Source organism: Juglans microcarpa x Juglans regia, chromosome 7S, assembly GCF_004785595.1.
Source record: "Juglans microcarpa x Juglans regia isolate MS1-56 chromosome 7S, Jm3101_v1.0, whole genome shotgun sequence".
NCBI classification, from domain to species: Eukaryota; Viridiplantae; Streptophyta; class Magnoliopsida; order Fagales; family Juglandaceae; genus Juglans; species Juglans microcarpa x Juglans regia.
Window position 1 is genome coordinate 19,228,289 of NC_054607.1, and position 13,869 is coordinate 19,242,157.

Consider the following 13,869-nt stretch of genomic DNA (forward strand, 5'->3'; position numbering starts at 1 on the left):
ATATGGAAAATTCTATACATCACACCACTATCTCACTTTCATCCCAATATACATGATGTGTCACATTTATTACCATTGAATGATCATTTATTAGATAATTATTTATTATCTAATGGTGATAAATATAACATATCTTACATAGTAGAATGAAAGTAAGATAGTAGTGTGATGTATAGCATTACTCTAATATATATTAGATGTTATAAGGCTCACGCGATATTAATGTGCCCCTAGAATTGCCTCTTTCCGTACTTGTTCTTCCTCCCGATGAGTAAATTGCTTAGAGCTTGATGACCTTTTCGGAACCAATTAATTCTTGTCCTTTTTGTTCCTTGTCGATCATAATAACCGAAGTAACTCCAAATACAAAATTATAGTGCTTGGTTTATTTTATTTTATTTTTTATTTTTTTTTAATTGAATCAACATGTTGCATCACAAAAAAATAAGCTTCCTTTTCATGGAGTCTTCTTATATGATATGTAATTAGAGAACGATATTGTTCCCTACTTATAACCTTTTGCACCCTCATGTTTTGAATTATGCTGGATATATATAGTAATCATGGTAATTCCCCTTTGTAATTAATTAAGAAAACAAAAACTCTATTTGCAATTACTTTTGCATACTAGCTACTTGCGCACTCCACTAATGTGATTGGTTGCATCATTTTTTTTAATATAAAATAACTGGTTTGACCAATCACATCAGTAAAGTGTACAAAGAGTACATAAAAGTAACTGAGTTAGATTAAATTAGAAAATATTAGAGACAACAGCTTTGTTCTTGCGAGTGATCATTTCGATCATTATAAACATGCATGGCCATCCACCAATCACGTTTCTCAATATTTCAAACAAACAAATTACTTTAAGCGACTTGAAAATTATATTGAGACTGAAATAAAATGAAAAAACAGCTTAAAACCAAAAGAACAGTGCATAATTATGATGAGTTTGGATGAATTTATATCCAGTACTCAGACTCTTGTATGCACCTCAATCCGTCTTTAGTCAGTCAGATCAAGCATATATACTGTTTGAAGAACAATATGATCAACAAAAACTCCTTGTCTATTCTTAATTTAGAAGATTTGCGAATGTTTTGGAACTAGATTAAGTTTGATCTCAGGACTTATTCCAAAATAGCAAAGATCATACTGTTTGGTTTCATAGTTCAGCATGCAAGGACCATCCTGTCTGAGCTTCCGTGCATATATATATATATATATATATATATATATATATACAATTACTGTAGAGATAACGGTCCCTGGAAAAGTTATAAATTTCGAACTAGTGGAATCCAGGCCACTGAAAATTGCATGCATGCAGTACGGCCTAGAACAGTGTTCTTCCCCAAAAGTTTGGGTGGAGTTCGAAGTACTCATAGAAACCCTTTGGATCACTGATCATATATTACATGGACGCCAAGATCATTATGTGTAGATCACTTACAATGGATTGAAATTTCCCAAGTCCTTGACCAAATCATTGAACATTTGTACATCATGTGATCTTGAGCAGTACGTACGTTGTCCTGCAACCAGATCAAATATGATTGTTGTAAACAACAAAAGCTGCATCAAAACTACTAACATGTTTTGTTCAATATTGGAGTACTCATGATAATTAGGAAAAAGAAATAACACAAAACATATATAGAAAGTATTGGGTGCAAGAGTAGTACTGCTGCATGAGGCTGCTGGTTGACATGGTATAAGCAAAGTATAATTACTTGATCCTATTTTTGGGTCTTTTCAAAAGCTCAGATTCCATATTTTATCAAATTAAAATCGGAAATAAGATAATTATTCTAAATAATATTCATGTATAGTACTTTCCTTTATGTATGGTACGACAGTAATTAGGCTTCCGTTTTTATTCATGAAAGCATTAAAATATTAAGATTTCAACTAATAAGGTTTCATGCAATTTATAAATTGGGCCATTTAATGCAATCTATATATAAGACAAATATTAACTAAGTTTTCATGGCTTAATTAGCAATTGATAAGGTCAAATATGAACTAATTAGTTGTCAAGATAAATGTGCTCATTATAAGTCTTAGAATTAAAACAATGCAAATCGAAATGAATATGGAAATCTAAGATTTTGCTTAGTTATTCATTATATATTTGTTATGAGGTGATTAGATTTTTGAAGTAGTCATGCATGTATATATCTTCATAAGCTCGATATTATAATAATAATAATAATAATAAGAGCTATGCTATTTTCAAGTCGATGTGTACAGAGCACACCATTCAAATTTTTTAAATGATAAGATTTGAATTTTTTTTTAATTAAGATTCAAATTTAATTTTTTTTTCAAATCAAATTATGTCATATAATTAAGGACTTTACTAGTTCTGCTCTACACACCGACTTTATAATAGAATTTTTTTTATAATAATAATTTGCATTTTTTCGCCGTAAGTTTTGGCCCATTTAATATCCTTTATCTTGAAGGCTCTAAAAGAGATAGTCCATATTTAATATATAATTGAAAATTGAAATCTTTATGAGCATGAGCTTCAAAACCACTTGTGGAATTAATAACACTAAGGGCATGCTTGGGTAATGAGATGATACGAAAATTTTGTAAATAGTAGTAAATTAGTTTGAATTAAAATATTTTATGGAGTTTTGAGAAACGAAAAAAAAAAGTTGAATAAAAATATTATAAAGTTAAAATAATGTTCAATTATAATTTTGTAATATTATTTTTATTTTAAAATTTGAAAAAGTTGTATTATTTTTATGTTTTGTTTGGAAATTTGAAAAAGTTATTACGATTATGTAATTATTAGATGAAAATGTTGAAGATTTGAAATTGAAAAATATTTTGTATTTGGGAATGAAATTATGAAAACTTTTGAGATGAGATGATATCTCAATATCTAAGTGTCTAAACATGGCCTAAGTCCTTGCAACAGAGCTAATAAAATGCTCTGGTGTGCTACTACTAGCGGCAACAGTTATTTGAGTATGCACGCTTATGCACTGCTCTCATCCTATTATGAGAATATAATTATATGCAATAAGAATGACTATTTGTAGTAAAAATAGATTCATCTTTATAGGAAATAATCATTCTCAGACTGATTCTAATTATTGATAAGAATGACTATACTACGAATGACTCTTTTTCGTAACTATTTGCAACAAGGATGACGATCGATAAGAATGACTTTTTTTTTTCCTTTTGATCTCTCGGTAGATATATAATTTATCTTAATCTATTGTTCTCTTTTGGAAATATTAAATGAGGACTGTTAAGAAGAGGAAATGCAAACTGATAGAAGGAAAAACCTTTTCTATATTTCCAGAATGTATTGCTCTGTGTACAGACTTGAGTATTTATAGTATTTAAAAACCTAACAACTTCTCTAAGGAATATAATCGATTACATGCTGTGCATTACAAATAGCAGAGAATATTTACAGAGTTGGTTACAAGCTGTCGGCCATAATATAGTGTATAATCATGTAGTGTTGTGGCAATACAGCAGCCATACCGAGAGGGTAGGCACCAGCCTATTCTAGGTGATTCCAGAAGATATTCGTTGAGGAGTGTCCAGCGAAGCAGTTGACATGGTTGTTCTTCTGGAGGCAGCAGCTGTGCTGGAGTTCTTGGATGCTGAAGTGGATGGCTCAATATGCCCCCGCAAGTCTAACGGTGTGTCAACTACTGTGAGACTTGTTCGCAATAAGTGAAAATGAGATGATACAATTGGTTTTGTAAAAATGTCAGCAATTTGATCTTTGGAGGGGAGGAAGGCAACTTGAAGTGTTTTTGCAGCGACTTTATCACGTACAAAGTGGAAGTCGATTTCTATGTGCTTAGTACGGGAGTGAAGAACAGGGTTGATGGAGAGATAAGTGGCACCAAGGTTGTCACACCAAAGAGTTGGGGGTTTCGGAAGGAAAATGCAAAGTTCTTTTAAAAGAGATTGAACCCAAAGTAATTCAGTAGTGGCATTAGCTAGAGCTTTATACTCAGCCTCGGTGCTTGAGCGAGCAACAATTCGTTGCTTTCGAGAACTCTAGGAGACTAAGTTTGGACCAAGAAAAATACAAAAAACCACCGGTAGAGCGGCGGTCATCAGGGCAGCAAGCCCAATCCGCATCGGAGAAGGTTTGTAGCTGAAGTGAGTTGGATTTTTGAAATAGAAGACCAAAATTCAGAGTGTGTTTGAGGTATCGAAGTAGTCTCTTAACTGCTTGCCAATGGGGCATTTTTGGATTATGCATGAACTGTGCAATTTTGTTTATGGCAAAAGCAAGGTCTGGTCAAGTTAAGGAAAAGTATTGTAGACTGCCTACAATACTTCTGTACAGGGTTGGGTCAGTGAAGGTGGGCGTATCTGAAGTGGAAAGACGAGATGAGGCAGTCATGGGAGAAGTTATACCATTGGCAGACAACATGTTTGTGCGAGCTAAGAGATCACAGATGTATTTTCGTTGGGACAGGTGAATGCCATTGGATAAATAAGATACTTCCAATCCAAGAAAGTAGGACAATTTTCCTAGGTCTTTTGTTGGAAAAACAGAGGCAAGAAATTTGATCAGTAGTTCAATTTGTGCATCATGAGAACTTGTGACAATAATTTCATCTACATATACAAGCACATAAATGAGAACAGACTGGTAAGAGTAGACAAAAACAGAGGGGTCAGATTTGGATGGGATGAAACCATATTCACAGAGTTTGGAGCTCAGTTGTGCAAACCATGCACGAGGTGCTTGCTTAAGGCCATAGATGACCTTTTGCAAGCGACAGACATAGTGTGGGTGGTCGGGGTGAACAAAACCAACAGGTTGGGACATGTAGACAGTTTCGGTCAATTCACCATGGAGAAAGGCATTAGAAATATCTAGTTGTCTAAGAGGCCAACTATGGGAAACAGCAAGGGAAATCACTAACCGAATGGTGGTGGGTTTAACAACGGGGCTGAAAGTCTCAGAATAGTCGATTCCCTCTTGTTGATGAAAGCCCTTGGCGACGAGTCTCGCCTTGCGACGTTCAATGGTGCCATCTGAATGATGCTTAGTCCGAAAAATCCACCTGCAACCAACAATGTTAGAAAAAGGGGAGGGGGAACCAATATCCAAGTTCAGTTTTGAATGAGAGCTTGGAATTCAGTGGTCATGACATTTCGCCATTCAGAGAACTAAGATGCCATGGTAAAAGAGCTTGGTTCCTCTGGAATTTCAAGAGATGAAGTTAGGGCTTGTCGTGGTGGGGGGTATGGAATTTGGCCATCTCGAAAAAGTTTGGGACAGGAGGAGTTTGTTTTGGATCGGGTTATAATGGGTGATCGAGGTGGTGGTATAGGTTGATTATTATTTGAGGATGAGGGAGGCTGGCTGGTTGAAGGAGTAGGGATGAGAAGGTGAGGGTTTTCTGTGAGCGTGGGATGAGATGTTGACGAGGGGGAGGAGGGTGAAGAAGACGATGTGTTTGGCGTAGAAGTTGGGCTTGAGGAGATTTGTTGGGATATGATAGGAGACGATGGGTTCGGGGGTAAGGTTGATGGGCCTGTTATTGTGTTGGTGATAGATGGGCTGATATGTAAAATCGGAAGTAGAGTATAGTTGGGTTGGGAAAATGTAGTAGGTGTTTTCTTGAGTTTTTCATACGGGAAGGAAGTTTCATTGAATATGACATCACGCGAGATGTATTGTCTGTCAGATTCAACGTGAAGGCATTTGTACCCTTTGTGAATGGGGCTATAACCAAGAAAAAGACAAGATAAGGAACGAAGATTGATTTTGTGATTATTGTAGGGCCTAAGATTGGGCCAGTATTCAGAGCCAAAAACCTTGAGAAAAGAATAATCAGGTTCTCTTTTGTAGAGAAGTAGATGGAGAGATTTGTTTTTGAGAGATGGAGAAGGGAGAAAATTGATGAGATGGGCCGCGGTTTGGAAGGCATTGGCCCAAAATTTATATGGAAGAGAGGCCGTTGCTAAAAGGGCAAGGCCCGTTTCAACTATGTGACGGTGTTTTCAACCACACCATTTTGTTGGTGAGTGTGAGGGCATGAGAGACGATGGGATATCCCTTGAGATTGGAGCACGCGGGTCAGGGGTCGAAACTCCCCTCCCCAATCACTTTGAATATTTTTTATTTTAGTGCTGAAGAGGTGCTCAATGTATTTTTGAAAAATGGTGAAACGGATGTGGAATCACCCTTTGAAGCTAAGGGATAGAACCAAGTAAAGCGGCTAAAATCATCCACAAAGGAAATGTAATATCGAAAACCGTCCCTTGATATATGAGGGGATGGACCCCAAACATCCACAAAAATTAAATGCAAAGGTCTCAAGGACCGTGTATTAGAGGAATGAAAAGATAGTTGTTTACACTTGGCTAGAGGACAATTTGAACAAAAAAACTTGTGTTGAGACGGAACAAAAGGCAAGCATTTTGTGCGCAATATGCGAGAGACAAGCTGAAGATTGGGATGTCCTAGCCGATAGTGCCATTGTGCAAGAGTAGTGCGTTCTCCAATAAAAGCAGCAAGAGCAGGTAATGAGGAAGCTGGAGGAAACATGTATAGACCATTATGGGTTGGGCCTTGGAGAAGTAACTTTCCGTTTGTTTGTCCTTTACAAGAAAATTAGATTCATAAAACTCAAAGAAAACAGAGTTGTCATGATAGAATTTTTGTACAGAGATTAAATTTTTGGTGATTTGAGGAACACAAAGTAATTTCTGAAGTGAGAAAACAGAGTTTGAGGAAGAGATTTTAGAGTCACCAATATGTGAGATCGGGAGAGCAGCACCGTTTCCAACTTGAATTTGTTCAGACCCAAGATATGGTTTACTTGAAATGTTGAGGTTGTGAAGGTCCGAGATTATGTGATTTGTTGCGGCTGAGTCAGGATACTAGTGTCTGTCGGAGAGCCGTGGTGAGCTAGTGTAGTTTGTCGAAAGAGATCGAGGTGGCTCAAACTGATATGCCTTGTCAAATCTGTGGTAGCACTGAAGTGCTACGTGGCCCATTTTATTGCAGACCTGGCATGTGGGTTTGTTGGTTTGTGAAGTAGAGAGGGGAGAAGATGTAGTGGTGCGACCTCCACGGTTACGGCCACCCCGATAATTGTTTCGGCCATTACCACGATAAGTGCTGCGGCTTCCACGATATGCATTTTGAGAAGAGAAGGAGGTGTTAAGATTTGCAGATGGTGTTGGGAGGAGGCCATGTTGTATGGGGGTAAGTGATACTCGGCTTTCAAAAGTGAGAAGTAGATTGAATAGCTCAGAGGAGCTTATAGGAGTGGCACGAGTTGTCACTGAAGTGACGAAAGTATCAAAATCAGAGGTGAGGCCATTGAGCAGATATGAGACTACCTCAGAGTCTCGAAGTGGTTCACCGGCAGCAGTCATTGTGTTTGAGAGGGGCCGAACTTTTCTGTAATAGTCGGTTACTGATAGGGAGCCTTTTCTCAGATTAGTGAGTTGATGACGAATTTGGAAGATTTTGGCTTGAGATTGTGAAGTGAACATGGTGTCGAGGGTGAGCCAGAGTTCACGGGATGTCCGAGAGGTAATAGCTTGAGCCAAGATTGGTTATGTGAGAGATGAAAGTAAGGCACTGAGAAGCATTTGATCAGTGCGACGCCATTGAAGGTAAGCTGGATTTGGTTGAGGAAGTGAAGATCCAGTTGGAGACGGTGATACTGCGGGAAGAATAGGTGGGGGAGGAGGTGTGGAACCATCGATGAAGTGATATAGTTCTTGGCCATGGAGATAGGGAATGATTTGGGCACGCCACAATAGGTAGTTATCAGAAGTTAGTTTTACGGAAACTATGTGGAGAAGTTGCTGGGGAGTTGGAAGGTAGAAGGATGAAGAAGATCTTTATCAGAGGAGGAGCTATCGGAAGCCATGGAAGGAGAGGAAGAAGAAAAAGAAAATGAAAGGAAAGAGGACCAGGTAAAAAAAAAAAAGACGTTAGTCGCTATTGGCTCTCTGATACCATGTTAAGAAGAGGAAATGCAAATTGATAGAAGGAAAAACCTTTTCTATATTTCTAGAATGTATTGCTCTGTGTACAAACTTGAGTATTTATAGTATTTAAAAACCTAACAACTTCTCTAAGGAATATAATCGAGTACATGCTGTGCATTACAAATAGCAGAGTATATTTACAGAGTATTTATAGTATTTAAAAACCTAACAACTTCTCTAAGGAATATAATCGAGTACATGCTGTGCATTACAAATAGCAGAGTATATTTACAGAGCTGGTTACAAGTTGTCGGCCATAATACAATGTATAATCATGTATTGCTATGGCAGTACAGCAGCCATACCCAGAGGGTAGGCACCAGCCTATTCTAGGTGATTCCAGAAGATATTCGTTGAGGAGTGTCCAGCGGAGCAGTTGACGTGGTTGTTCTTCTGGAGGCAGCAGCTGTGCTGGAGTTCTTGGATGCTAAAGTGGATGGCTCAATAAGGACTTTTCAATAATTGCAAACATGGAAAAAAAATTTTAATTAGTAGAATATCAAATCATATGACTACTAATTTATCAATTGTTTAATTTGTGCATGTTCACGATATATGGACTTGACACAATGATCCCATTTTATTTAAATTTGGCTTAATCAATTCCTCAAGAATAAGCTTATGACGACTCAAAACATCATCAATGACAAGAATAAGATTGAGTATTAATATATTAATATTATTGCATGACTACTCATATATGATAGTCTTAAAAACAAAAGCAGACAAATACTGCGTACGAGTGATCGATCTGTCTTTTATTGTGTTTTTATAAGGAGAAGAAAAGGAAAACCATGTGATATATCATGATCTTCGATCGGAATCGCCATCAATCTGATCATCGATCGTCAATAATTCCAGCTATAGCAAAGATCATGCTGATTATCATCTGGGTTTAGCATGCATGGACCAGTTAGAAGAGCTTTCCAATAACATTCACTGCAACGAGTTCCGTCTCTATGATAGTCGTAGATGTCGAACCAATACAGTTTAGAACACCCATCGGTATTCCACCTAAAACTGCAATAGAACAGTGTGCTCCCAAAATATCTCGGCCTAAAGCTGAATTCGTAGTAGCTATTGTTGTAGTGTAGTAGATGCTCGCCAAGATCGTTATCCCGAGATTTGCAATGAAGTTTAAGATCAATACCCAAATCCAATTCATTAGAGATTCTCACATGCACTCGGTCATATCCTGCAACCATATCAAATGTAGTTACAAAGAACACAAGCTGCAGCAGCATCAGAAGCAGAACATCATCATGAACTTTTGATCTCATCATGATCATGTTGATAATTTGTTTGCAGGCAAGGTTTTGATATGGTGGCGAAACTTAGAATATCTCAACTTCTTAACATGCATGCATGGGTTTTATAATTTGATCTAAGGCAGCATGCGTGCAAGCATATAATATCCACGCACACATGAATGGAATCATGTAGTACACAAAACTCCATATCAGATTCACATGCATGGTTGGTAAAAGATCTGTATTATATTAATGTGTGTGTGTGTGTGTGTGTGTGTGTGTGTGTGTGTGTGTATAAAATATACATATAATTCAATATTATTGGTAATTACTTAATTAATTCCCTAGCTGGCCTTGAATGATCAGAAAATATTACTCAGTATTTATTGAATTACTTAATTGAGATAATATTTGAATATTCTTACTAAATGAGCTATATTAATAAAAAGAAAGTAATCAATATATATATGTCTAGATATTTAAATTAAATCTCGATTTAGGTTTCTAGTTATTCATCCTGGACATTTAACATTAATTTAACATATATGGGAGAGCTGATTATATATAAGCCTTCTTTTGAAGAGGAGAAAAGAAATTAAAAGAGTTCAATTATAAGAATCTGCACTTTTGTAAAGACATATAAGGATTAATTAAAGAAATTTTTCTATATTTTGACAAACATACATATATATGAGAGTTTTGCTATATACAAGTCGGTGACACCACTTACAATGGGACCTATTATTATAATTTTTTTAAAAAAATCAAAACACTAATTATTTCTTATTAACATAACTAATGTGGAAGGTTTCCACATCTACAATGTATTGGATTTGTAAAAAATGAGGCTTATAAATAGATTTTCTGTATTTTGAAAGAGGACCAAAAATATATATAGATCATGTGCCCTTGTGAACACCCAAGAAAGTGAACTAATAGTTAAGACAAGCATGGCCAACCACCAATTACATGTTTCTCAATATTTCAAACAAACAAATTACTAGCTAGCTCTTTTAAGTGACTTGAAAATTATAATGAGGCTGAAATAAAATGAGAAAACAATAACCACATATGAGTACTCATGATCAAGAAAAGCCCTAATCCTTCAAACCACAAGAGCACATATATAATTATTATGAGTTTGCAATTTATATTCAGTACTCTGACTACTCTTGTATGCAACACAATATATACATCTTTGATCTGTCAGATCGTGCATATTGTTTGAAGAACAATATCAACGAGTAAAAGCATGTGACTTTAGTCAAATTTTAATGATACATGCATTACACACTACAATAAAAACCGTCTTTTAATTTTCGGTGCCAATAATCGTCGCAAATAACCCATAAAATCACAAATATTAATACATGCATTAATATTTCCTAGCGGTTAATTCTACTGCGCCGAACGTTCGTCGCAATTGTTTACTCAATTATAAGTTGAACCAGCAATAGGTCAGGCTAGCTACTAGGTTCAATATTATTTATATATATATATATATATATTCAGAAAATTAATTATTAATTACGTACTTTCGAAATATGTATGACTCGATACTCCGATTATCAGGAAAAAGAAATTATACGAAACAAAGTATATTGGGCGCAAGAGTACTAGTGTTGTAGGGTGGTTAATTACATGGTATAAGCTGCTTTGAAAATTAATGATATTTAGCCCCATGTTTTTGCACCCTCAAAGTTATCCGCTTGGATATTTTATTTTTTTATTAATGTTCATGTTTAAGATTAAAATTTTATATTATATTAATTAACAATTTAACATATAAAATATATAATATAATATAAAAAATAGTATATATATATATATATAATATTTTAGATATAATATAAAAATTAAATATATATATATATATATACCGGTCGGATGAAGTTCAAACCGATTTTCAAAATATGAAAACTGGTAACGGGCCGGTTCCAGATCGGACATATTTTGAACCGGTTCTAGATCGGACCAATTACGTACCGGATTGAACACACCTAAAAGCAGGGAATGAATTTTTATGGGTATTGGGTTTCAAAGTCTAGATGTTTGAGAAAAAAAGAATAAAAACTTGCACCACGTCAGTGTGGAAATCACCGCTTGTCTCAAAAATTTAAATTAATGAAAATAAGTAGATTTTATTATTTATTTTATATCTTAATACTCTCCCTCATGTGTGGGCCAAACTCCATTTCAATGGGTGACTGTTTGACTCAATACACGCGTGGAATATTTAATTAAATGAGGTAGAGTATAGAGTCAAGATTTGAACTCAAGACCCCTAGCTACTTTGATACTATGTGGAAATCATCACTTATCCTAAAAGTTAAGCTAATGAAAAGAAGTAGATTTTTCTATTATTTATCAGTTAGCACGTCACGAATGCCGCGTAAGAGAGTAAATTTGATTAGCGCATTATCCATTTAAAAAAAATTTATTGTTTTTTATATTTTGTTTGAAAGTTTAGAAAAGTTGTAATAATTAGATGAAAAAGTTGAAGATTTAAAATAAAAAATATTCTGTATTTGAGTAATGTTTGAAAATTAAAAAATTATGATAGCTTTTGAGATAATTAGATTGTGAGAGGATCTCATCTCATATAAGCGTCCAAACATGGCCTAAGTCCTTGCAAACAAGCAGATAAAATGCTCTGGTTTGCTACTACTAGCGGCAATAGTTATTAGATAGTCTTAGAGTATTTGAGTACGGACAAGCTGTGTGCGCTACTCATCCTATCATATGACGTTATGTCCATTATAAGAAAAACGAGTATTTGTGATTGATGATATGCAAGAAGAATAACTAATTGCAGTGAGAATAAACTCATTCTAATAGAAAATAATCATTTTCATAACATATATATAACTGGCAGCACATAAGAGTTTTTCTCGTAGTATTCATTGAAAAGTAATATTAATGCAAACATGCAATTTTAATCGCATGTTATCGTTTGATTGGATGCATGGAAGTATGATCACATCATGATCCATATATACTAATTCATGAGTACTTAATAATTTTCACGCTAACGAGCTTCGCACTAATTAACAAATTTATTTGGAGAAAGTAACGGATTAAGGTGATGGAAAAAGGGGGGAGGTCGACAAATCTTTGGATGTATTGAAACAAATTTTGTCTTTTTAATTGTTATTTAATGTAAGTGACGGTTTCTCTCAAAATATAGAAGAGAGGTCTTCATCCATTTCTTTTTTGTCAGAATAATTTTATTCTAAAGTTTTTTGCACCACACACCATCTATATAACATGTTTTAATTTGAAGTTAAATTTTAAAATTTGAATCTTACAAATTAAATTATGCCATGTAAGTGGTACGTGCACATAAAAGCCTTAGACTATAACATTTTTTTTCTTTTTTTTTTTTCTCTCTCCTGATGGCCTCTAGGTAGATATATAATTTATCTTAACTTCTTGTTCCCTTTTGGAAATATTAAATGTGGATTTTTCAATAATTGCAAACATGGACAAAAAATTTTAGTAGAAAATCAAATCATATGACTACTTATAATTAGTATCAATTGTTTGTGCATGTTCATATATATATATATATATATATATATATATATATATAATATGGACTTGACACAGTGAACCCATTTTATTTAAATTTTGCTTAATCAGTTCCTCAAGAATAAGCATGTAGCTAGCTTATATGAGGACTCAAACGATCAATGAAAAAAATAAGATCGAGTACAATGTATTGCATAATTGCTCATATCATCTATATATATATATAGTCTTAGAATTATCAAAAGCAGACAGATAGTACTACTGCATGCGAGTCTGACCTTTATTGCATGTTTTATTTATAAGGAGAAAAAAAAAAGGGGGAAAAACCATGCATGTGATCATGATCTTGGGAATTAACCGCCATTAATGGATCGATCGTGATCATCATAGTACTCATGATCAATATTTCCAGTTATAGCAAAGATCGTAATGATTATGATCATCATAGTTTAGCATACATGGACCATTTAGATGAACTTTCCAATAACACTCACTGCAATGAACACTGTCTCTACGAGCGTCGTAGATGTCAAACCGATGCACTGCAGGACAGTCATCAACATTCCACTGAAAACTGCAATGGAACAGTGTTCCCCCCAAAACGGCAGGTCTAAAGCTGAATTCGTAGTAGCTATTGTTGTAGTGCAGTAGATGCTCGCCAAGATCGTTATCCCCAGATTTGCAATTAAGTTTAAGATCAATACCCACATCCAATTCATTAGAGATTCTCACATGCACCTTGTTACGTCCTGCAACCATATCAAATGTAGTTACAAAGAACACAAGCTGCAGCAGCATCAGAAGCAGATAAACTACTTTTGATGATCTCATCATCATGATCATGTTGATAATTTGTTTGCAAGCTCAAGGTTTTCATGATATGCATGGGTTTTATAATTTCTAAGGCTGCAAGCTGCATCCACGTACACAAACTCATATGGAATATTACTGTAGTAGTATACAAAATTCCATATTAGATTCATGCATGATTGGTAAAAGATCTGTATCATAGTAATGTGTATATATATAGCGTAATATACATATAATTCAATATTATTGGTAATTACTT

The 13,869-nt window shown here is 34.9% G+C and overlaps 1 protein-coding gene across 1 annotated transcript; it reads right to left on the bottom strand.

Annotated features, from left to right (window-relative positions):
* Positions 1 to 8,867: 8,867 nt before the first annotated feature.
* On the bottom strand, positions 8,868 to 9,308 carry LOC121240901 (S-protein homolog 3-like). Its single transcript, XM_041138422.1, has one exon. It carries the CDS (start codon positions 9,306 to 9,308, stop codon positions 8,868 to 8,870), a length of 441 nt encoding a protein of 146 aa, XP_040994356.1.
* Between the last annotated feature and the right edge of the window lie 4,561 nt (positions 9,309 to 13,869).